Below are 26,303 nucleotides of genomic sequence, written 5' to 3'. Positions count from 1 at the left end.
ATGCTCTAAGCATGGACTCTACATCCTGGATAAGGGTTCCTAGGCTACTTTACCGCACACTAACTTCGGTCATATATCGCCATACGGCAATTTCCAACCAGTGGAGTTGGGTAGGATATTGAAGACGCCATCTGTCGGTGGTCACCCCAGGCTGGGAAGGTAAAGAACTTGTTTCTGACGTTCTATGCCCAGATTCGAACCCGTGGAACTCGACTGTAACCTTCAAAGTGGAAGACGAGCATCTTACCACTGCGCCATTCGGGCGCGCGCTCCTAGGCTGGGACTTTTGGTGGGCCTCCAGACCAGACTTTTCATGGGTCTCGCCCTCTACAGTGAATTTATAGCGTGAAAAAAGGTGTGAGTCGATCCGGCCCAAGGGCTGGAGCCCCGTTAGTCCCACCCTTATTGGGGGGGCCATGGCTCTGAGAAAGATATATCTAAGTGGAATAATTATGCAGGGTGTCCTGCGCAAGTCCTAATTCGGACTTTATCTAATCAACCGTATGTCTTAAAGGTATGGTTCCAAATTGAAAAATGCTCTCATAATGTGTTCAAAAATCACTATGTACCAGTTTCGAGAGTGAAAATATAGTGTGTAACAAAATAAAAGAATCTAAATTTTTATATGGTCCCCATGTACTTTATCTCCCAATTAGGAAGTCGTTGCCCTGTCTCCTTTGAGGCCAACAAAAAATTTTTCCTGTTTCCAAGTGCAATATTCGCTGAGATATTTGAATTCAAAAATCGAAGAAACGTTGAGAAAGAAAAGCATAAACTAGCAGACAAAGCTTCTCTTCCTCATTTATGCTGTTCTTTCCCAACATTTCTCCGATTTTTTTGAATTCAAATATCTAAGTGAATGTTGCATTTAAAAACACGGGCTTTTTTTTTGTTGAGCTCAGAAGAAACAGGACAGCAACTTTCTAACTGGAAGTTAGAGGACAAAGGGATCGTTTAAAAATTTAAATTTTTTATTTTATGACACACTGCATTTTCACTTTTGAAACTGGTACAGAGTGATTTCTGAACACATTTTGAATATTTTTTAAATTGGAACCATAACTTTAAGACTAACGGTTGATGAGATAAATACCGAATTAGGACTTACAAGACACCCTGTATATACATATTGCAAAATATATCATTTCCTAAATCTAATTGATTTAGTATATGTTAATGTATACAATGATAATGTATGCACATATGAAATATTTTTGGTGAAGTTTTGTTTGATCTAGTTTAAGTTTGTTCATAGATCACAACACACGCGTGTGACGTTTTGTACTGAACTTATTTTCCATCACGAAATCTTCCACTTAATTTAAAACATGGTTATAATATGTATATAGCTGAAACTATATTACGCCCGAGAATTTGTTATAGTTGACGTTTGAAAAGAATAATGCATTTATTTCTTTTTAATTCCACTGTTTCTTGGAGTGTTTTCGTGGTTCATCAGTTGTTGTATGTCAAGTTGAATGAAACGTCTAACAAATTAGTTTAGGAGAGAAAGACTAATGAATCTTTTCCTTCGTATTTGCTTTGCTTTTGTCGCAGTTATGTTGAAAAAAAAAAAAAAAGAGTGGAAAACTAAAGAAGTAAATGACTATATTCTATTCCCAAAGAAAACAAAGAATCTAACAGGCTGTTTTCATAAGACAGCCATCAGCAGTCCTGTCAAGCGCGCGTGTATTGCCATTCCAAAAATACTTTACGAAAGCTGGACCAAACGAATTCGCGTACAGTCAGTCTTGACTTTGACATTCCGGTGGAAGCTTTAGGATGTTTCGAGCAGTAATTCAATATCTGCTGTCATTCGGACAATTATTTTTAGTGCGGAAATGCTTAGCATCAGTGAGTTTAACATGCAAACTTGTACAGGAAAAAAATTCTTATCAGATTCTTTATTTGGCGTCATGTTTTTTGTTTTTCTTGTGGCAATTATTTTTCTTTTGTCGTTTTCAATGCTTGGAACGGAACCAAAATCGACTGCGTAAAACACGGGCACCAAAAAGTAAGGGAAAAGAGTAAAACGCGTTTAAAGCGCTTTTTGTCAAGTCGTTTAGTTTCACCCGTTAATGATGGCTGCCCGCTAAAATTTAGCTTTTAATGAGTACTAGTCGTATTTGCCATCGCGCAGTGTACAGGAAACGTGAATGAAAACTGCATAATAACATACTATCTGGTTTCAGTTTCTCGAATAGCAATTACAATGTGGGTCTAACGCGATTCCAAATGCCGCTTATCATATCATGCATAGTGATCAATAATTTTGGTCAACCATATTTTGATTTTTATCAGGACATATTGAGTAGAAAGAGTGTATATTTATTGTGAATGTTCCTCTTTTTCTCTTCAGTGCAATAAAAAACACGAAATAAACAGTTGATCTGGGACGTTTCATTGACGTAAGGTTTCCCTTCTGACATAATTAACAAAACTTATATAATGTCATAATTTTACAACATATTGATACTCTGGTGTTTGCTAGTACATTGGGGATCAACGCTTGTTATTTGTTGCGATTTCTTATTAGAGTGGAAAAACCAACTTACCGTTTTCTGTTGGAGACACCAACTTGTCATAATGTTCAGGAACGAGATCCTCGAACTTAAGTGGAGGTGCTGTATCATTTTGACAATCATGGCTGGGAAAGAAAAAAAAAGTTATGTGGCAGGTTATATTTTCTAATAGTTTATACGGTATCATTCAGAAACATCAAATATCATGTAACGCTTACGTGTTTATCATGGTTAATATAGTCATTTTATTGTGCAAGCCCGATCTGCCACAGTCAGAAAACCACAAGGTTTTATTAACCATTTATTAATCATGATCCCTAGGGTCATTCAAGTATTACGTCAGCATCGGAGGAGGGGGAGAAGGGGGTTTGAAGGTTGCTTACGTCATCAATCACCCCTTTTTGAAGATATGAAATATTCTAAGCTGCTGACGAAATTTTGCTGACAGGGGGGGGGGGGGAGGGTGTCAAAAATGGCTGAAAATATGCTTACGTAATACTTGAATGACCCCTTATACTCATTAAGAAAAGACGCGGGTTTCTCACTGTAGGGGAAAAACACCACCATAAAGCAATGACCCTCAGACTTTCGTCGGCCGTGGCTCTACTGCTCTGATCACCATCTATCCGCGGCTCTTCAAAATACTCTAACAAAGAAAAAAATAGCCTTCAAAGCTAAAAAATCATCCCATATCAATGTCAAGAACTCACCGCGACGCACACTCTGAGAGCCACTGCCATAGAGGGTTTCCGGAAGACATTCGAATGATTGTTTACTTGGGAGTTTCAAAATACACACACACGTCGAGTCCATTCGTAAGGTGTAGAGCCTACATTATAAGAATGTTTGTACGTGGTGTTTTTTGTGCAAGAGAGGAGCTAAAGTTACGTTCGCTGTGAAAGACTCATTGTTATCTTAATCGTGTAACACACACTATTGTTTGCGAAACAAAAACATTCCGAGTAGGAAGAAGAAGGCGTAAAAAGACTCGATTAACCCACTATAGGAAGATATGTAAGAAACGTTAAGATGAGCTAAGCGAAGATTGAGAAATCCCATCTTGTCTTATCTATCATTCAACCGTGATTGAGTTCTCATTTCTTTTCAGTGCACTAAGTGAGCGAGAATCCCTAAGAGAGTATTGGTTGCACTTAATTTTATCGCGGGTTTTACTTTGAAGTGTTTATATCTAGCTCAAGCGTTCTTAGAATTAATGTGTCTTTACAAGCTGAGTATACGGTATTCCGAATTTCCTGTTTATTCGAAGCCTTCTCACGTGGGTATGCTTAAAATACGAGCGTAATCTGCTAAATTCGTGGAAAAACAAAAGAAAGAGCTTACGAATATGTCTTAAAAACGATAGGTGCCCTCTGAATTGATTACTTTAGCATTATGGATGCTCCGAAAGAGTATCTAGAATCAAGTAAAATTTGATACTTGAAACTCTGTGAACCGGTACAAATTTTTCCTTTTACATTTATATAGCTAAATTTTATCCTCCAAAATTTTATATGCAATCAATTCAAAAGCTCGAAAATAAAAAAGAAGAATTGAGTGTTTTGAATAATGACGTTGTCCGCATGTGGAACGAGCTCATATTACACTGTAACGATTGATTGAGAGCAATTTCGGTAAACTAAAGAAAATTTCAGAACAATTTTAAATTCAGGCATAGAAAAATAAGGAAAATGTGTGTGTGTTGTGGTTATCACAGTCGTATATTATTGACATGAAATTGCAAAATTCAAAATACTGTTTCATATGAAACATGTGTTTGGTCTCGTCGAATGACAATAGAGTATTAGGGTAATTCATACGTCATACCACTTTGAATAAAAAATTTTAATAGCTCAATTTTTGTATCTGAAAGATAACGACTTATTTTATTTGCTTAGAGCTGTATATTTGAATAGAATGAGCAAGATGGATACTCACAGTACCTGATATTTGTCGTAGTCAATCTACTACATTTGTGATTTTATGGGACTGAATATCTCGTTTGTTTTTTATTCGAAATTTTGAAACTGAATAGGGGATATTGTTTTTAAAAAGAAGGCAACGGGGGGGGGGGGGCAAAGTACAACGGAGTTGCGATGCAAAATAACATTTTAAAGCACAATAGAAATATGAAGAGCAGAGGCGCCGACATGAAGGAAAACATTAGGGGCGTTAAAAGGTGCTGGTCATCCCGTATATACTGCACGTACGCAGGATAGAGAAGGTACATTGCATTGTTTTTTCAGACATTATTGGGGGAAGCTCAGTCCCCTTTCAAAATGTATTATGGGGGGGGGGCGGGCTCAAATGGCTTCAGCTGCTACGTTCCGGTGCCTATGATGAAGAGGTCGATCCATCTGGTGGATTTGAGCTTGCATAAAAGCAATTCAGAACTGGTAGCTATTTAATGGCAATGAGACGGATTAGTGCTTTAAAGCCCTTCAAATCGAACTTAAGCTTTGAAAAATTAAAAGTGCTCTGCCAGAAAGGAGTTCATTCTAATTTTTATATGCCATATTCAATTATTAAGCTCTCCACAAAGCGCATATAAAAACGATAAAATTTTTACCCTGTCTTCAAAAACCCGATTAGAAAGTTGTTGCCTGTCTTTCTTGAGGGCAACAAAAATTTCTACGTTTCCAAGTGCAATATTCGCAGAGATATTTGAATTCAAAAATCGGAGAAAAGTTTTGAAAGAATAATATAGAGAGAAGTGTTGTCCGTTAGTTCATGATGCTCTTTCTGAACTTTCCTCCAATTTTTGGAATTCAAATATCTCTGCGAATCATGCACTTAAAAATGTGGAAGTTTTTTATTGGTCTCAGGGGAAAACGGGCAACAACTTTCTAATTGCGTTTTTGACAGGGTGCCCGCACAAAATTTTATTTTCACGGTAACACCCCTACCACGTTGAATTACATCAATTAATGATAATAACCAAGAGCTTAAATTATAACGATAAAAGGCTTCAAATCATTACGAAATATTTTATCGAACATGCATATGTTGAATTGCATATTTTTTACCCTCTTATACATACGAGCCCCATGAACATGGAAACTTCTTATTGTGCTTAATTAATAAATTATTCGTAATGAAATTACCAAGGCATAATTGAGCGATATATTTGCATGCATTCCTCATCGAAGGATGCCAAATTTGGTTCAGATATCATTTTAAATGCTAGAAGCTTCAACAGAGATGATACTTCGTCATACTCCAATATTTTTTGAATAAATCAATAAAACATTCGGGCACGAGAGATGATTTATTTTTTGATCGAAAAAAATTGGTCTCATTCATATTAATGTCATTGTAACACAAATAATGATGCTTCTTGCGTAGGAAAAGCTGACACCTGTGTCGCAAAAGTTCTCTATTTCTTCTTCTTACCGTTAACTTTACCTGTTCTATTGGTTAAAAATGAATCTGCATTTTAATTAAATAATAATAATACCTTAGTCTTTGAATCAGATTCGAAAAATGAATGAACTGCAACATTTTAATAGTTCACTGAAATTTCAGTGAAAAACAAAATCATAATTCACCGACACGTATTCCTGGACGGATATTTGAGCACTCATGAAGAAATATCCTATGTTCTATTGAACACAAAAGCATGGGATGGATTTTGATGTGAAAATAAAGTATAGAAACATAATCAAAATCAAAATGGTTATGTTTACGTGAAACCGAAAATCAGGTGAAAAACAAATGGCAAAAATAACACATTCACTGATAACAGAACTCAGGGAGCATCGTAAGTGCTTCAGACCTTGGTGGATCTTCGAATCAAGTTTTACGTCGGAGACCTTTATTTCTGAATTAATTTTGGGGAAGCTCTGCCGCGTGATACAAAATTTTGTGGGTGCTCAAGCACATGCAGCACCCTGATTCTGACGTCACTGTCATCCATATACGTGATTAATTACTTCTGCCAGTTATTATAGAAAATGACAAACAATGTGGGAACTTTTATGCTTGTTCTTCTGCCATTAACTTCCTCAGTCCTCAAGGTCATCTGGGATTTTACGTTTTTTGTTTATTTTTAACTGTGAAACTGCCTAAAATTAGTTTCGGTCGACATATGAGTATGAATAAGTCACTTCTAAATGTTTACAACATCTACACCTCATTTTAAGGGCTCTGAGAGCATTTCATTTAACTAGGTGGACTTTTTCAGTGCTGTTTAGTGTCTCCCACAGGTGACGCAGGCACTGAGGAGGTTAAAATGACAGGTTACTTCAATTTAAGTGACTTCCAACTTGATTTGAAAATTAGAACTCGGGAAAGGGATCACAGAGACGATGTTTGGATAACCGCATATATACCAATTTCAAGGGTACACCGAGAAGACGGAAATTCCGGCAGCCACTTACACAAATAACCTACGACAATAGGGTCGTAAAAACTATAAATGAATGAGATTGTCGTCGACTACTTCGTCAAACACCAACTCTGGCCATATCGCAATTTATTGCCATTAATGAGATGGGTTGGAAATGAATGCGCTTTCTATCGGCGGCCGCCTCAAGCTCGTTAGGGAAAACACCTTAACTACACCCTCCCTCGGATTCGAACGCAGGACCGTGACAGCGACCTTCACGGTGGTAGACGAGCATTGTACCACCACGCCACTCGGGGGCAGACTGACGTTGACTGGAGAGAATCGTTTCGCTCAATAGCATGAGATATGATCTAATGCAACTATGCCCCCCCTTCGTTGGAGAAAACTTCATCAAACCATGGATTTCACATGTTAACAGGGAACATAGACACTATAGCTATCTCAGTATACTAGTATTTTGTGCATTCACAATAATAAAAACTTGAAGATATAAATAAAATTCTAGATTTGCGACATCTGTGTGTGTGGGAAAGATATGAACATCTTTTCTCAGACGAGTTACACCTATATATTTCTTCAATTAATTCTAACGGGTTCGACCCCTTCCTGCAAGAAAATGAGCCACAACCATATTCGTACGCAGAATGTTCTCAAGGGGAGGGGGTTTCAATTTTTTTTTCTTCTCAAAAGGGGGGGGGGGTTAAGTTTTTTCCTGCAAAATAACACTTTAATCTCGGCTTGAGGGAGGTTAGAACCCCAAAACTCCCCCTTAGCGTACGCCAATGGCCACGACTCAAGTCTAGAGTCACCGGAAAATGGTTTGAAGGGTCACTCAATTTTAGTTTAGGTCATTTTCATTGCCCCCTCCCCTCAATTGTGATAGGAATGTCAACAACGCCTTGAGAAACAGAGAAACTCACATCCTCGCAATCCAAAAAAACTAGAGACTACTCTGCAGAATTCATGGAACACCTCAGAATTGTTAGTATGCCAGGGTCTTTTTTCTTAAGACTATAGGTAGGTTTCCCCAGTGATAATCGATAGAAATTTGTGATTTAGATTTAGAATTCACACACAAACAGAATTCTACAATGCTACAACAGAATGCTTTACAAGCTCGTGGAGTTCACGTCTCTTCCAAATTCTGTAGTTCTGCTCGACCGTGGGGGAGGGAAAGCTAACAATTATTGGATTGGTTTGCAAATTTTGTACCTTTTCAGCGTACACTAAGCACAGGCTACTTGGTTACTTAGATCCATTTTTTAAAAATTTCAAAAATTCACTTTCCAATAAACTCCTCTTCGACAGGCTTTGAAGGCTTAATTATTGGGAAACTATAATCGTACATTTTATCAAAGTGAATAGCAAATGCTAGTTCTTTCTCGGCACTACATACCTTTGGGATGGCCTGGTTTGCATTTTTAAGTTTACTTTTAATGGTGTTTCGGGGTAAAGTGATCTGTAGCTTGCCTTTAGATTTAATTGCATCTAAACGGTTTTGTAGGTGATCATCATGTCCTCAGTGATAGTCGAGAGAGCAGGGCCTCTAGGCTGCGATCTTTAGCGGTTCCCTATAGTGAATTTATAGCGTGAAAAAAGAAAATATGACGAGAATCGTCCCGGGGGCTTATAAAAAATCCCTACATTTTTAGCTACATTGAATAAATTCACCGCATCGTGGTTGGCCGAAATTAGAACCCCTTTATTTGGTATATGAAGGTGTCTTAGCCGAAATGAGTGATGAACCATTACGTCACTCCTGGTGAAATTTTTGCTGGCGACATATAACAATAGATACATTTAATTGTGCCGGTATTTAACATCCACCAATGGAGTAATGGTTACAGTACGGGGCTCACGTACCGAAGGTTGTGCGTTCGATTCGGTTTGAAACCCGCTCAAATTTCTTTTCCCCATCTTTGCTGTCATTTATTGATTTACTAAAAAATGTTTCCACTTCCGTTTCTGATTTAATCAAATGCGGTTCACGTGTATCGAGAAGAAAATAATAACGGCTCGCGAAGCTTGGCCTAGCTATCATTCACTGATTCAATAAAAAATGCTTTCATTTTTCGTCAATGAACTTTGAACTTCAGTTTCGCCCAAAACTCCGCCTTTTGTGACGTCTTCCTAGCTTTTCTTGCTCGCAGTAACCAATCACCGGCGTGCTAATGTTTCCTGTGCTACTAAGAGAGTAAGGATTGTAATTACGCGTCCCGGAGATGGAGCCTTGTCAGCCCGATCCTTATTGGGGCCATGGTGGTCATTGCTGCAGTTTGCATAACTTCGACTTGCAGGCTAACTCTTATATTTATATGGCAACACTTTCCAGTCTGGAAAAAACAAAACTTCAAAAAAAGACAAAAAAAATAAACATAAGTACACATTGCATATTTATTTTTTTTAAGAGTACCTTACAAGCACATTATCAAGGGTGTTTACTTATTAATTTAGGTTCACCTATCAAAATATTAGGCAAAAGTAGCTCGTATTTTTGAGGTTATAACAGAGCTTAAATTTTCTCAGTTAAACTGTTTTCGAAAAATTTATGATTAATAAATAATAATTTAATAATTAATAAATTTATTATTTATTTTAATGTTTTCGGAAATGAAAGATCAAACGAAATTTCAATCATACTACAGTTACTGTAAAAGCATTAAATTGTGTTTCTAATTAGGCACCCACCTAACTACACAGCTGGATTACAACCTCCACAGCAACACTTACAATCACAAATACAAAACAACTATTCCTGTTGCCTGGAAAACCATTCATGAATTACCCGGTACATTCAGTTGCCTAGCTTAGTGCCGCTACTTAGGAAAAACTGCAAAAACTAGTTTCGAAAATGCTACAGTTTTATATGAGTGCGTTTTTATTATTTTATCGTTTTGGGCCAAAGAAGGATCTTAGGACCAAAGTAGCCCGCGTTTACGATATATGTGATTCCCCGATATTTGTTTACACAGGGTGTCCTGTAAGTCCTGATTCGGCCTTTATCTAATCAACCGTTCGCCGTAGAGCTATGATTTCAATTTAAAAAAGTCTCAAAATCTCAAAATGTGTTCGGAAATCACCCTGTACCGGTTTTAAGAGGTTTTAAAATAATGGTGGGTAACGAAATAAAAAAATCTACATTTTTTTTATAGTCCCCCTGTCCTCTAACTTTCAATTAGAAAAAGTTGTCCCACTGTCTCTTATAAGCCCAACAAAAAAAAAATCCCATAATTCCATGTTTTTAACTACAGGGTGTTTCAAAAAGAATCATGCGATTAAAAAAAAAATCATAACTATTCAGCTTTTAATCCGTTTTGATCGAATAATGTATAGGTAGAAAGAGGAAAATCTCGAGTTTCACGCAATTGCCGACAGGTAGCGCTAACGCTCTACCTTCGGCCACCACTTCAGTGTTATCAAGATGGCGACTGCACAACAGAAATCGTTTTGTGTTCCAAGAAGCTTCACGAAGTTGAGTCCGTAACAACTGTTCATCGCGCTGTTCGTCGACAATACCCTGGTGTTGATTTTCCTACCGCTCAGAGCATTAGGCGATGGTATAAAAAATTCCCAGACACGGGTTGTCTGTGCAAAGGAAAATCCCCTGGCCGTCCCCGCATATAGGACAAAAATGTGGAGCGCATCCGACAGAGTTTCGCACGTAGTCCAGAGAAATTCGCTCGCAGCGGATGAAAACACACTCGCAAACGTTTGGGATGAAATGGCTACCGTATAAACATATGCCGTGCATCCTAAGGTGGACATATTGAGCACCTTCAATTTGGTTTGTAAAAAAAACTTTGATTAACCATGTAATATAAAATTAATCTTAAGTATCTGTGTTCAATATTTTTCGTAATATACGAATTTCAAAACGGGTGATTCTTTTTGAAACACCCTGTACACTATTCGCTGAGATATTTGAATTCTGAAACCTAAAAAACGTTGAGAAAAAACAGCATAAACAAATGGACAACGCTCCTTTCCTCCTTTCATAAAGGAGTTTAAAGGTTATGTGACAAGAAATCATGCCGAGCCGAAACCGCTGAAGCTATAAATATGAAATTAGTCAGTATTTTTTTTTTGTAATGTAGAGACTCACTAAAAAGGGATTTTTTCGAAATATAACATCTGGGGGGGGGTCATGGGGGGGGGAGTTCAAAGGTTATATGAGACAATCATCGCTGAGCCGATATCACCGAAGCTATAAATATGAAATTTGGTCAGTATTATATTTTATCGTATAGACTCACTATAAGACGGGGTTTCTGGAAATTCAATCCCTAAGGGGATCATGACAGGTCCAAATGTTATGTGGTGTAAATTACCGCCGAAAAATTTTCAGATTACCAAATTCACGCGAGCGAAGCCGATGGTAACAGCTAGTCAAATATGAAACTACACCCATTAAAAAGCTGGCACTTCAATAGTTATTCTTGTCGTGAGTTGGAAAAAAAATTGAATAGGTTAGATGTATCGATTTCAAATATTTGCAAGTTGCTGTAATTATTGTTACACATAAAACGCTTCAAAAAAATCTATGAATGTGCATTAAGTGCATTTATGTGTTCTGTTTCATGGAGAAAATAGTGTTTTTTTATAATATTTTCAAGTTATAATGTGAGTTTTCATGTTTTAACTCATACATATAATATAAGTATACTTAACTGTTTCGCAACTTTTTACGAAGCTGATATTGTTCAATATTGCATTTTCATATATATTTTAGTTACAAATAAACATGGTCTGTAATTGTTCATCACGTTAATGATCCAGTAGAATTTAGTTCTCAGTCGTTTTGGGGTATACACACATAGTCGCTTTAAGTTTTAGGAGAAAAAAATGATTAAGGGGGGATAAAACGCAAAATTTATGTTTGTCATATGAACCATGTTATATTTCAACATAGTTAATATCACGACCACAAATTCTTCAATATCTTTTAATCATTTTTGTGGCATCATGAAATGCGATTTAATAGTGTTTTTCATATAATGGGATTCCATTAACAAAACACGTGATTGCACGTGATATTTTGGATCCCTTTCTGAATATGGAAGCAATCATCATGCACGAAAGTTTTTTTTTTGGCCGGATTGGTTTAACGTACAAAATCGCTAACTAATCACACTATATCAAATAATATTTTCGATAAATCAAAGATAGCATTAAAACATCAAGACTTACTGATTGATTGAAAGAATATTTAAGTTTTGACATAATTCTAATTAGGAAGGTGTTTGACCTGAAAAAAAGAAAGAAAAGAATTTCTTTCCGTTTATGTTTCTTCACTTTCCCTACTGCGGTTGGGTAAAATGTTAAAAATAGCAGTTTTATTTTTTTTGTTTCGTGTCATCTCGGTCTTCGTAAAAATCTCGTTCCAAAATATATTATAAATATCCAAGAACCGCGTTTATAATCGCAGAAGAAGTTTGCGCGTTTATTCTACGTCAACACAAACAGCTTAAATTGCCAGAAAATACGAATTTTTTTACTGTCTTCTTCCCCCAAAGACATCTTTCAGTACTTAGCCTTGAGACCTGGATTTACTTGGCGGATATAAAGGCACGTATCACATGCCCATCAATGACATTGACACTGAACTACTCAATGTTGAAAAACGATAATAATATTCAAATATAATAATCGTATAAGTCAGAAAATTAACGTAATTGAAAGGGTGTTGGTGGTATGTCCAACCAGAGGAAATAAAAATACATAGATTTTATGGGAAATGGAAATTTTCTTACCTAGATTGAAGTATTTTCCACTTATTTGGAATCTTTGATCATTTTTGTCGCACAACGGTCATTTTCTGCGCACGAGGGCTAATTAGACTGGGACATACAATTTATTGCCGATTCCGAACGGCAGCCTTTTTTATACTCACCGAGAGGTTCGTGCGCTAACCCCTCGATGTGGGACTCCCTGCGGTAGTAATCTTTTTATGTGGGCACGTCACAGTTTCTGTTGTACCCGTGTCCAGAAAGTTTCTGACAAGGATGAACCGGGTATCAAACTCGCGACACCTCTAAACATCCTTTGGTACGTTAGGCGAGTATCTTATCGATCTGGGATACCACGCCCTATTTGAAATCTAAGCACTTATTTTGATCTAAGACTTATTTTGTATCCAAAACATAAAATATGATGAGGGTTGAAGTTTGAACAGAGTTCGAATATTCCAGAAAACTTGAACAAGATAAAATTTATAATGCGGTCTAACTGGAAATATAATGCATATTTTTTCTTGATATCTCGGAGACAATAATTTATGAATCAAAAATCTTTGCTTTATCTTGAACATTGTCAAGAAATAATTAAGGTCGAAGCAAGCAACGCTAAAGCATTTATTTATTCAATATTGCTTGACAGAGGCTTATAAAAGAGAATGCGGTGGTGAAATTTGACAGAGTCGACGGTGTATATTACAAGTAAAATCGGAAATTGTACAATCAATAATGTTCGATGGGAGGGTGTTCCAATCGGTAATTGTCCGAGAAAAAAAAACTAAATTTGAAACAGTCTGCGGCTGCAAAGATGGGTTTCAATTTTGGGGAATAATTAATTCTATTGGAAAAGTGTGAAGGTTGAGTTAGAATAAATATAGGAAGTGTCGATATGAAAAAAGCCACGGAATATTTTGAAAAAGAAAGTTGAGAGATATGTCTAAGAATGGAGTCTATATATAAGCGGCGGGATATTGAGTTAGCGCTTAAGTTCAGTAACGGAGGCAGACCAGCAGTTTAAAATGAAGCGAGCGGATTTATTTTGAATGGATTCTAACTTGTCTACATTGGAGATCGTACGCGGAATCCCTGATTTCACAGGCATATGAGAATACTGGAAGGATATAAGTCTGGAAGCATCGGAGGTGACGGGTGGAGTTTTTAAGGTTTTGGCGAACAAAAAAAAAGAGTTGTTGGAAACACTTATGAAAGACATAATCGACGTGGAGGTTCCAACGGAGGATGGCACAAATTATTACACCCAAATATTTATAATGAGAAACCTCCGTGATTATAGAATTGTTGATGGAGTAAGAAAATTCAAGGGGAAATCTTTTTCGAGTAAGTTTCATAAAAACTGTTTTTGAGGAGTTGAAGGGGCAATTGCCAGGGCGAACACTATTCGGAGATATAATGTTGAGGCTATGTTGAACCGATTTTTGGTCGGATTTATTGTGCGCTGTTTGGTTAATGACGCAATCGTCTGCAAAGAGTCTGATATGGCAACTGATTGAATTAGGTGTGTAGATCGTTTATATGAATTAAAATAATAATGGCGAGAGGACCGAATTCTGGGGTGGGTCCACCATTATCCACCAAATTATAATGATTCGTAGATTTTTTAGAATTACTTGTATTTATTTGAAGTAAATTGAGTTCAAATTGAAAAATACTGTATTTTGCATCAGATGAGAATTGGTAGTGCCTGTGGATGAGAATCACTTTTCTTGAGCAAGCGGAAATTTACTCTAACGCATTTCACTTTTGTTTAGAATAATGATAACAGCTACAAAAGAAATTATATAGTACTACTTGTCATAGTGATTTTACTGTAAATACAAGTGTAAAGAAAACATAAATTAGGTAATATTCAAAGCGAAAGTAATTTGTTATTCCGAATGGGGGGTTTGTAGGAACGGTCTGAAATCAACGCGGGAAGAAAACATTTACATTTAAAACGGGAAGATACGTGTTTTCGTTATATATTTTTCCCGTCACTTTTGTCACGTTTTTCAAGTAGTAACTGGATCATCAACGTGTGACTTCTCAACTAAAAAAAACTGCTGGTGTCTTTGGAATACGTTCAGCGTTACTTTGAGAATAAAAATGTGACACCTCAGGAGTTGGAAAAAAAAACGTTTCCCACAAAACTGTGAATGGGGGTTCGTTGCATGAACTCACTAATGTTGCCTTAAAAACACCGCATTGATCAATGATCTTCTGGCTTTTCTCGCTTACTTTTTTTTATATTTTAACTTGGGGAAAGGTACATCTCACATCACTAATGTCACCAAAAATAAGAGACAACTAGTCGAGAGAATGCCTCCCAACAAAAACATTCTGAATTCTCGTTTCGTTTCACTGCCATGTTACTAAAATAGTCATGTCACCCTTTACACCGAAATGACACTGTGGCGCCAAATATTTTTTTCAAGTACAATACCCTATTGAACCTGATACCCTCCCAAACAAACAAAGACGACGCACAAATCTTTTAATGCATATGCAATACCTTAACTCTACATATACGTGTTGGAGATCTGTCGTTAGGAGATTCACCCCACATCTTTATTCCTTAACATGAAGTTTCATAATATAAGATATCTCTATCCGAAAGTATGCATACCTAACGTGCGTAATTGTAATTGTGTGTGAAGTTAGTTCTGCCAATCTATATGTGGTACTCAATGTATGCATAAAGTAAATCTAACGTACACAACGCAGTCGCACTGAATTATCAATACGAGTAGGCCCATCATTTACAATTCCCAAATAATTCGAGTGATGATGAAATGGAAATATTCAGTAGTGTATTGATCCTGACTGATTTTATTATTGTCAAAGAACAATAACAGACACATTAATACCATAACTCAGTGGTACTCAAAGTGTGCGTCGTGGCTCCTAGGGGTGTCGCAAGAAATGGGTGTATTGATGTGCGCGCGTTCAGTTCTTTGAAATGATTCTTTTTTTCCCTATTCTGGATAGCCACGGATAAACGACGACAAAGTTAAGAGAGTCGTGGGTGGGAAAAGATGGGATGGCGATTAGATGGGATGCTTTTTTTCAAGGATGGTGCGTCGGGTTATATGGAATGCTATAAGTATATCATCTGATTTGAGCTTTGTACCATTTGCTGTACCACATAAAGACGATGCATAATATCTCTTCAAGATCGGAAGTTTTCGGAAGATAGAAGAGGGTTTTGGAATAACGTGTGCCCTGTTCTCATGGCCCCCACATAGGAGATGGGGGGCTGACAGGGCTCTAGCACTGGGGCCTGGGACGATTATCATAATTTATTTTGCTTTTTCACGCTATAAATTAGCTACAGAAGGGGCCCGTTAAAAGTCTGACCGAGGGGCCCGCAAAAGATCCCAGACTAGGGGCCCCGCTACAGGATGTGGGGGCCATGCCTGTTCTGTGTTCTCACCTTGACTGTTCTGGGACAGAGAAGGACTATTGTATCTGTGACTGATGCAAATGAACTATGTCACCAATATTATTATCATTAACTATTAAACAAACTATGTTAATAAATTTTTTACTTTGTATTCGGCAACAGGATAAGTCCAGTGTCAAAGTTCTGGCGTTCATTCATTCAGGCTTGTTTAAGAATGGATGTCTAATAACACAACACAGTGGATATTATTTCACAATGGAATATAATTTTACATGCGAAACATGAAAGTTTCTTCGTGTTGCCAGGAAACGTTGCTTATATGATTATATGATGGAATTTTAAGCATTCCACTATACGAAGACTGAAATCGTATGAAAAAAAAAATTCCTCTCATAGCGTGAGCGGATATGATCAAGAATCTAGACAAGCAGAAGTTTGTTGTTTTTATGAAAACCCTCGAAGATCTAAATACAGTACACGTCTGAGCTTTTTGTTGTTGTAATATACTGCAGTTACTACGAAAACGAATGCTCCCATTCATTTTAAGAGCAAAAATACGGAAACTGAATAGACTAAATAGTCAAGACACGCAAGAAAAACTTTTTTAACTTGTTCAGGATTTGATACTATATATGAGATAAATATCCTTTGAAACAGTATTATGTACACTTATACGTTTAAATATCATTTTTGAATTTTGCTTTTTTTGATACGAATTTACTTTTTCGTTTCTTTAATTCAATTTTTCTTATTTAACTGATATTAAAGGTTGAAAACTGTTTTCATTATTCCTAAGAGTTTACTAAAAAGATCACTTCAATGCTGTAAAAAGTTTTTACGTGTAAGTAACGTGTCTATTATGTCCACGGAAGGAGAAAATAAAAGTTTTATCAAATATATATAAATGTGACTAAAAAAATAAATAAAAATTCTCATCGCATTCCATGCTTTTACGCGATTGGAACACGTTTCGAACGTCCACGAGAGATGTTTCTTTTATTTGTAGAAATATAGGCGTATGCATCTTTTAAGTATCCGGTTACTCTCGTTGGCCAAATGTATAAAAAAAATGTATTTCTATTCTTCACCCCTTGTTCAATTTCATCCAGATAGGACCTGCTTCATTTTTTAGTTTATCAACTTGAATCGATCAAAAATTCAATTCAATCTATATTTTCACATAAATTGTTATTTTTTTTTACAATAACGTAAACTATAGAAACTGATGTCTATTAACCCTTTAAGCGACATCGACGAGATATCTAGCCTCCCTGAAACCTCTTATTTTAGCATTGACAAGCCCAAATATTTTGTAAAGTTGATTTCTCAATGGAACACTTTTCCTTAATACCACTTACTTTGCATCTGCTGAAAATCGGAAGAAAGTCTATTTCATTAAAAAGATATGGCATTTTAATTTCTGCTTAAGGGTTAAAGGATTAAAACCCAAAGTTTTCCATCAGTATTAGTTTCATATTTAAGGCTTTTTTTTTTACTAGAAAAAATGACCGGGTCTATATGTCGCAAAATCTATACTTCTCGGCCAAATTATAACAAAAGTGCTGGGCACATAAATGTAGAAATATGGGAAGAAAAACGTGTACGATTATTACATTTGCAGCTTACGCCATTTTTATAGATATCTTTTCAGATCAGAAAAAACAATGTTTACAACAAAACAGCAAGAAACAGATAGATCTATTTTTAAAATTTTTAATTATTATTTGAGGTTTCTTACTTTCTTATATATGGATAAAACATATTATTTTTCCGTTTGGAGCAGCAAAAGATGTGGAATTAGTATGCAATTTAAAAGTAATTGCTTACCAAGTGCTGAAATTAACTGAATCAAGTTATCCTTTTAGTAAATAAAGGATCAACAAACATTATTTTCTTTTTCTAGCATTTTATTTTGCTCCCATCATTATATATTTAACTCCCATTTGAAAATGTTCAGGGAAACGAAGCAGTTTGGTCAGGAGGGTCTTCAATTATTTAGATTGTATAGACATAAACGAAATAACTAATAACCACTTTATGGGGTAAAAGTCATTTCAGGCATTGATAACTGTATCATATATGTCAGGTACTCATAAATAGGAACCGTAACAATCTACAGAAATATAATCATAATTTCTAGGGGTATCCACGTTCATCTCTTTCTATTACATTCGTTTTTTTAGCTGAAATACAAAACTATGGCTGTTGTGACACTTCTGAATTAAGAAAACATTCTGAGGTCGTATGGGTTCGCCAAAACATTAAAAGAAAACACGATTGTCGAGAGATGCAAGGAGATATTTTGAAAGTACTCTACCACCTGGAAATGTTCTTAATCAGACTACTGAAGACACTTAATGAAAGCGTCGTTTGTATCGTTGCATTCAGAGCAGTAACTTTCGAACAAAGCTCTCCGTGTTCAGTTTGTGAGGTGAAAAGAATCAAGAAAGATAACTTCATCGCTCAAAATAAACCTCAGTTACTCTCTCCCGCGTACTTTCATTCCTCAATTGATATGAAATCTCTCGTGGAAGCAATCTAACCTAAAAAAAAATGTCATATAAATTAGTGCTTCAAAAGTTTACCGTCGTTGATTCATGAAACGATTCTTTGGACTTTTCGTAATAATTAATTAACGTTTATTAATGTTTAACAATATGGTGGTTTGATTGGACCGAGGCCAATGCAGTAAATGCCTTGGAATCACTGTGCACGTTTTGCAATTAAGGTTCAAAGACCTGTAAAAGCAACAAACAAGAACTTCGCAATATAAGATGTATAAGTATTTTTTACTGTATAAAATTTTTGATCCATTCAAACCCAAATATGAAGTCCTCGTCATTTTCAGTAAATACGCTTGACTGGGCATCTCACGATTGCGTGTTTAGTAAGCCATTTCCCGTTCAAAGTAATGTATATTTTATGTAAAGTACGTTGATAATAAAAAAATTGGAAATTGGTTTTCTTGATAATTCAATACAATTGTTTGGACAAGGGTAGAACTCCAACATAAAAATCTAATTCGATAATCCACTATATTACTCAAAAAAATTATTTTATCGATTTTGGTATCAGCTTTGAACTCGATTACATAATCTGTGAACACACACGAGCTTATATTTACTTTTCCGGGTAAAGTTCTACTCAGAAGTGCAAATGTTACGCTAAACGTGATAAATGGGGTTATTATGCATACTTACCAAGCGTTTTGGTAAGTTTGATAAATTTCCCTAAATTCATTACTTTTACCCGCGATTATTCATAGTAATTTAAGTTGGTAAATTTGATTAATTTCCCTAAGTGTCTATTACCGGTGATCATTGGCGTACGCAGGGGGGGGGGGGTTTGGGGTTCTAATCCCCCCCCCCCCCGAGTCAAGAATATAGTGTTATTTTGCAGGGAAAAACGTAAACCCCCGCCCCCAGGAGGAAAAAGGAATCTGAAACCCCGCCTCGAGAAAAGTCTGCGTACTTTTATGCCGGTGATTATGCATAATACCCAAAGAGTACTCAAGTGTCGTTGGTAAACTTAATAAGTACTAAAAAAAAACCCCACTTTTACCGGCGATTATGCATAATACCCAAGCGTCGCGTCGTTTGTAAACATGATAAATCGTACTATATGATATACTATATATGATAATTCATACATGTATCGTATCACTGTATGGGTGTCCGATCATCACACATACTATACTCATTTGGAATTTTTTTTCATACTTATAAAATTCACCAATTGCATCAAGTCAGCTTTTCTCAACCTATGGTCCGCGGATCAGAAGTGGTCCACGATGATGTCATAGGCGGTCGGCAGGCAGGCTTGAAAAATTATTCAACCGTTGAATTTTTATATTAGTAACATCCATATGCGAGATCAAATAAAATAAAACCTCATACTTAGGTTCACCATATATCATCGAGAAGAATGCGGGAAATTACGATCTCACATACGGGATATCACTAAATTTTGCGTAAAATTGCAATTTATTGCTTCAAATGCAAATTTGCTAATTACTAGTAAAATTGCAGAAGGGTGTGGAAATAAAGGGCTGCTAGAAATCGCAGCAAAGAAAAATGATATTCAAATGATCTGATGACCATATTTTAGTAAGAAAAATACTGTAAATAGAGTCATCTTCTTAAATAGTAATCCGTGAAAGTATTAGAAGAAAATGTAGAAGCTATTTGCATATGCGGTATATATATATATATGAGGGGATATGTTTTTGTAAATGAATACATATGCACTAAGAAATAGAAAAGATGCCTTTTAAAAACGCCTTTTTCTTGCATGGTGATTTTTTTAATGCACTATTTTCTCATTTTTTTGTACATATTTCGGAATTTTTGACATTTTTAAGATTTCTAGTGCATATTCTGGGGTGTTTAATGCATATTTTGGGATTTTCAGTGCATATTTTGGGATTTTTAGTGCATAGTTTGGGATTTTCAGTGCATAGTTTGGGATTTTCAGTGCATAGTTTGTATTTTAAGTGCACATTTTGTATTTTAAGTGCACATTTTGTATTTTAAGTGCACATTTTGTATTTTAAGTGCACATTTTGTATTTTAAGTGCACATTTTCGCATTTTAAGTGCACATTTTCGCATTTTTAAGTGCACATTTTCGCATTTTTAAGTGCATACTTTTGCATTTTTAAGTGCTCAAAAATCATGACATATGCAGTTTTTAATGCTTTTCAACTACACATTCATCGTATATAATTTCACATTGTATAAAACTCTGTCGGTCATGTAAATTGCTTTAGAATATTAGACAGGTTGGTTTTATAGCCAGGTATGCTATATTCATTGCGCATACGTGAAGATCGAACGTTTTTATTCATCAGAAATTTCCATGTGACAGGTCTCTCTACACAACCTGACCCTTCAATTTCTATTCATTAGGAAGGAAGAAAAAGGACTCATATCTGTCCGAAGTTTGTCTCACAATTTACTTAAATTTAAATTTTAATTTTTGATTCATTATTTTTATTTTAAACTAGTTTAAGAAATTTAATTTCTGGACGAAGCATATATATTTATATATATATATATATAAAGCCCATTTATTAAACAAAAGATAAAGAGCAAAAACGATGGTGTATGTATCATACCATTCATAAAAACTAAGATTTTTGCTCCCTGGAGCAATTGTAAAAAATATCTCCTTTACAAAAACTTACTATTACATGATTGGTATGATGGTTAATACATTGTATGTCTCCCATGCGATGAAATACAGTCCGTACAACGCCTAGGCATGCTGAGTATCAAATTATCGATCTGATCTTGGGGACGATCACTCCACTCAGCAAGCAATGCTCTCCGAAGTTCCGGTACACATGTAGGAGGTGGTTGACGGGCTGCAGCAACTCGTCGGCCAAGCATGTCCCACACATGCTCTATCGGATTCAAGTCAGGTAAGAATGCTGGCCATTTCATACGGGTTATATCCTCAGATTCAAGGCATTCGTTTACGATGTTTGCTCGGTGAGGACGGGCGTTGTCATCCATAAACACAAATTCTGCGCCCATGGCACCCCTAAACAAACGTACATGTTGTTCCAGAATGATGTCCCGATAAATTTGGGCTTTCATGGTTCCGGTTTGAACATGCAGATCTGTTCTGGAACCCAGTATAACTCCACCCCAAACGAGCAATGCTGCACCACCGTAACGGTGTCGTTCAATGATGTTGTCTTGGTGGTAACGGGTACCTGGCGTTCTCCATATGAAAGTCCGACGTGAATCAGACTGCAAGCTAAACATGGACTCGTCGGTAAACATCACACAAGCCCACTGTGACGATGTCCACATTGCATGTTCTCTACTCCGGGCTAATCGCTGCCGACAGTGAGTTGCCGTGAGCAGGACACATCTGACAGGCCTGCGAGCATATAGACCAATATCTCCCAAACGTCTGTACACGGTTTGCCTTGAAACTGTGGTACCCGTAGCTGCAGATAGCTGACCAGACAGGTCGGATGCTGTGCTCCGTCTGCTTCTTTTGGCAGTTACTGCCAAATACCGGTCTTCATTCGGCGTTGTAACTCGGGGGCGACCTGTACTGTATCGTCTACTGACATTTCCGTTATCTTGGAATCGTTGCCAAAGCCTAGAGATGACACTTTGGGCAATTCCAAGTTCCTCGGATGCTTCCATCTGAGTACGCCCACATTCCAGGCGGCCGATAATTCTACCACGTAAAAAATCATCCACATGCGTCCTCTGTGTCATAACTATTCGCTTATGGCACTGAGCGCCTTACAGAACTCTTGTGAACAATTTCACTTCTTTGCCATCATTCCTTATATACCCCCCTCTTACACTCTCGTCATTGTGACGTACTATCGGCATCATCTGGTGGCTTCCTGAAATTTGCATATCATTCTTGCAGATGTGTGTGATAATTCTACAGGTGAAATTGTTACTTTAGATTTCGATTTCCGTGTGATTCTGAATTATCCTTAATTTACGGACATGAGTGTGTGTGTGTGTGTATATATATATATTCTTTTGTATTTAATTTTCAATTAAAAGTTTGCTTAGTTGAATAACTTTTTTAAACCCATATTTATAGTGAAAATGCCTGTTAATTTCTTGCGATAAGTAGGTTGAGGACTCCATTGGAGGTAAACTCTTTGAAAAAAAACGATTTTTTCATATTTTCCATTGAGGAAAATCATATATCCTATACCATGGGGATAGTTATTTTTTTCTTTTAAAAACATTTCAAAGTATATTTTATCATTATCTGTTTTTCAAAATTTATCATAAAAGCATCAGCAAAATTCACTGAAGCTTAGCATGGTCATATTACCCTCACTTACCTCTTATACGTATATAATAATCAAAATAAATCAGTATAATATAACGAATGATATCTGTAAGTTTTGGTAACTAAGCCGCACCCAGGGCCGTCTTAATAGTTCGTACCATGGGCTCCCGAGTGAACTGATTTTCTGAGGGGCCTCTAACCTAGTTGTATGTAGCTGCCTATTAATTATCATATTCTTGAAATTAATAGCAAAAAATCTCATTACATTATCAAGAGGTCTAAACTTGTACTGGAGGCCCGCGATCCGTGTCCAAGTGATCCCATGCGTTAAGATGGTCCTAGTTGCACAAAGAAAAATTTCCGGGGAAAAAAAATTTCGTATGAATGCCACGGCTTCATACAAACCACACGTGATTTTCATTAGGAGCGAAAAAAATGTCAACACATTTGAATAAAACTAAATTTTATACATTTAACTTACCTTCTAAGTCTTTTTGCGAATTTTATGTTGTTACTGTGATTAAACATCATTCCATAGCTCTCAACAGGGTGAGGCTAACAGGGTTTCAGACCGGGGGCCCGCGACGGTTCTTATTCATTTTTAGTTTTTTCACACTAAATTCATTACAGAAGGGCCTGTGAAAAATCTGGTTTGGGGGGCCCGCCAAAAATGCTAGCCTAGAGCAGTGTTTCTCAACCACCGGGCCACGGCCCATTACCGGGCTCTAACACTAGTCACACCGGGCCGTGAGTGATTCGCAGTTTCATTTTTTCTATTAATTTCTCGTTAGTTGTGTGTGCGACTGGGCTTTTCACTTACACAAAAGAGATTCACCAGGCCGCGGGCTTTCAAAGGTTCAGAACCACTGGCCTAGAGACCAAGGGCGTACCGGGGGGGGGGACTTGGGGTCTGGTCCCCCCGAAATGTGAGAAAATGACCAAAAAAAGGGAAAAAGATGGCCAAATCTATTGTTCTATCACTTTGGTCCCCGAACGAAATTTCTGGCTACGCCCCTGCTGCAGGATGTGGGGAACCACGTGCATTATGGTGTAAAAAAAAACGATTTTTTTTTTCATTCATGAATTAAAGAGAAATATTTATAGAAAAATTTATAAGAATCCGTAGACGTCAGAATATTAGAAAAAAATTATTGAATGGGCAGCGACATTGAATTAGCCGCGAGAGCTAAAAATTAACTTTTAAAGTTTTATAATTCGTTTATTCATTACGAGGAATTACGTCACTTATTCTTTCTTACGTTCAGGCGGCTGTAACGTAATTTTAAAATATGCAGTAACCAGAAATGGATCAATACATGTTGGCAACCTTCGGCTTTATACGAACGAAACGTTTCCTGTAACGAATGTACCTATTTTCTGGCTTATACTGAATATTAATTCCATTGTTCGAAATTTTCGTCACGTAATTCATGCACCTGCTTTTTTAGCCAAATTGGCGATAATAGCCAATAGAATTTCTCGGCCTGAGGAAAAAAGATTACATTCAATGTCATAAAGCTTGCAGAAAATTGCTGCTGATTAACATAAAAACAGATTAAATCACTAAAGAGAATTTTCTTTTAATCTATTTTTTGAATCTGCAAAATCACATGATGTTCTTAATTGCTCATGCATTATTGAGAGCTATCAGTTGTTTCTAAGAACCAAACATTTCACGTTTGAAAGTTCAACAAGATATAATACAACTCATATGGTATCGTAAACTGAGGTTACTTGTACCTAAAAAGTGAACATTTTTGTATATTTCTTACCAAAGGATAGCCTTAAAAACATTATTTATGCTGAGAATCTAATTTTTACTACTTTTGGGACAAAATTCTTCCATGACTCTAGGTTTTTTCAAACCAAAATTTTAATTTTATCTTTATATATTATCATTATTGAAATTTGGATTCAAGTGACCTCCGGGTTTGAGTTACTTGAACCTAAGCTACATTTCCCATGAGATAAATAATTTAAATAAGTAATGGGATAAATTAGGACCTAAGCTGGAAATAAAACACTTAGATACGTTTTAGTTGTAAGAATGCTTTTGTAATTTCACAATAAATTTAAAAATACATCGAAAATACGTCATAAATTCTGTGATGTTGAATGAAATATCTTAGCACCCTTTTATATATTTTTAACTAGTCCTAATATATATAAGAAGGATAATAATTTTTATTTTATTTTATCTAAATGACTGGCAAAGGGCAACTCTTCTTCACTAGTAAAAGCGATAGGATGTCCAGGTCTGTTTAATAAATCATATTCTCCAATCTTCTTTTTACAGTGGACCTACTTATTTTAAAGTGGGCTGATGTGTCACTCTGAGACACTTCTTCCGACCCTACAGCATTTAAGCATTCTTCTAACTTTGTAAAATTCGCATACTTTCTGCTTTCAGGAGATCTCTTGTAATTTCGGGACATTTTTGATTTTAGATCTGCAAATAAATGCACATGAACCGTGGATAAATCATTTAATGAAAGATAATTGACAAAAAATGATATTATATCAAATATTTTTATGGTGAAATTCAAAAAAATTTAATTAAACATGTAGTCAGGAACCCACTTTCTGGTTTTGTCCAAATAAACCCCATTTTTAGTTTATCAGCTCGCTATCCATTACTTATAAATTTTATAGTATCAAGTGGTTCTTTATTTAGCTAAAATTATTGTTACTTTCTTAAGGACTATATATAAAATATAAATTTCTCTTTACCTTGAGTGTGACTGCAGTGTGTAAAAAAGTGAAGATGGAAGTTATCAGGTCACCAAAATTCGTGTTTTTTACACAAAGCATTTTAACTTAAACTAGGAAAAGGCGGGAAGAGCGGGAACGTAGTTTAGCTCCTCAGACACTAGCTAGCATTGCTACTTGTTGTAGAGATCACGTCTGTATTTTCATGACAGCAGACCCACGAGTGATTTAAAACTCTTTTTTTTTTCTTGGGTTCAAGTAACTCCCCTCAGGCCCCAAGTAACCCCAGTTAACGGTAACTATAACAGACTATCCCAAAAAGAGTTAGTTGTAATTTCCAAAGTGCCTGAAGCATCTGAACAGTTAAAATATTCCTTCGGGGAATCGGTGAAAAGAAGGCATGATTCAAAGTTCTGACCTGGATATAGCCTTCTTAATTTCTAATCGAATAATAATAGATAGGTCTCGAGCGATTTGACAGCTTTATGGCGTAAGATTCTTCAAGGTCACATACATAGACACTGACACATGAAAACGACTTCGGTGTTCAAAAAAATTTTGTTAGCCGTTGCTCACACGCATTTTGAAACAGGGGCTGTTCTTAAAGGGCAGAGATCAATTCCAAAACGTGTAGCTGGTTCCCGGTCATGGACACTGCACTGAATGCATTTCTTATGCGAGACAACACAAACTCTTGCATTTTATGACTCATCACTACTCGACTATTTTTTTTATTCATTATACGTGTTTCTTATTTTTAAATGTGATTATTTTATCGGAACTTTTCATCTTTTCTTTTGTGCAATACATCCTGTT

The 26,303-nt window shown here is 36.3% G+C and overlaps 1 protein-coding gene across 2 annotated transcripts in view; it reads right to left on the bottom strand.

Annotated features, from left to right (window-relative positions):
* LOC149065830 (glutamate-gated chloride channel alpha-like) overlaps window positions 1-26,303 on the bottom strand; it is a 58,080-nt gene that overhangs the window by 17,911 nt on the left and 13,866 nt on the right. The window contains exons 1-2 of one of the 2 annotated variants that reach the window (XM_089253688.1): window positions 3,233-3,297; window positions 2,556-2,647 (exon numbers count right to left, since the gene is read on the bottom strand). In XM_089253688.1, the coding sequence (XP_089109814.1) occupies window positions 2,556-2,647; window positions 3,233-3,282 (142 nt within the window). In that variant the 5' untranslated portion in view covers window positions 3,283-3,297. Of the gene's footprint in view, window positions 1-2,555; window positions 2,648-3,232; window positions 3,298-26,303 lie in introns of those variants that run through there. The other variant, XM_089253687.1, reaches the window with a different exon arrangement.

This window comes from Pholcus phalangioides, unplaced genomic scaffold, assembly GCF_987345545.1.
Source record: "Pholcus phalangioides strain wild (caught in Gottingen) unplaced genomic scaffold, Ppha-v1.0 ptg000039l_1, whole genome shotgun sequence".
Taxonomy (NCBI): Eukaryota; Metazoa; Arthropoda; class Arachnida; order Araneae; family Pholcidae; genus Pholcus; species Pholcus phalangioides.
Note: the sequence above shows the minus strand (reverse complement) of the source record. Positions and strands in the feature narration are given on the sequence as shown.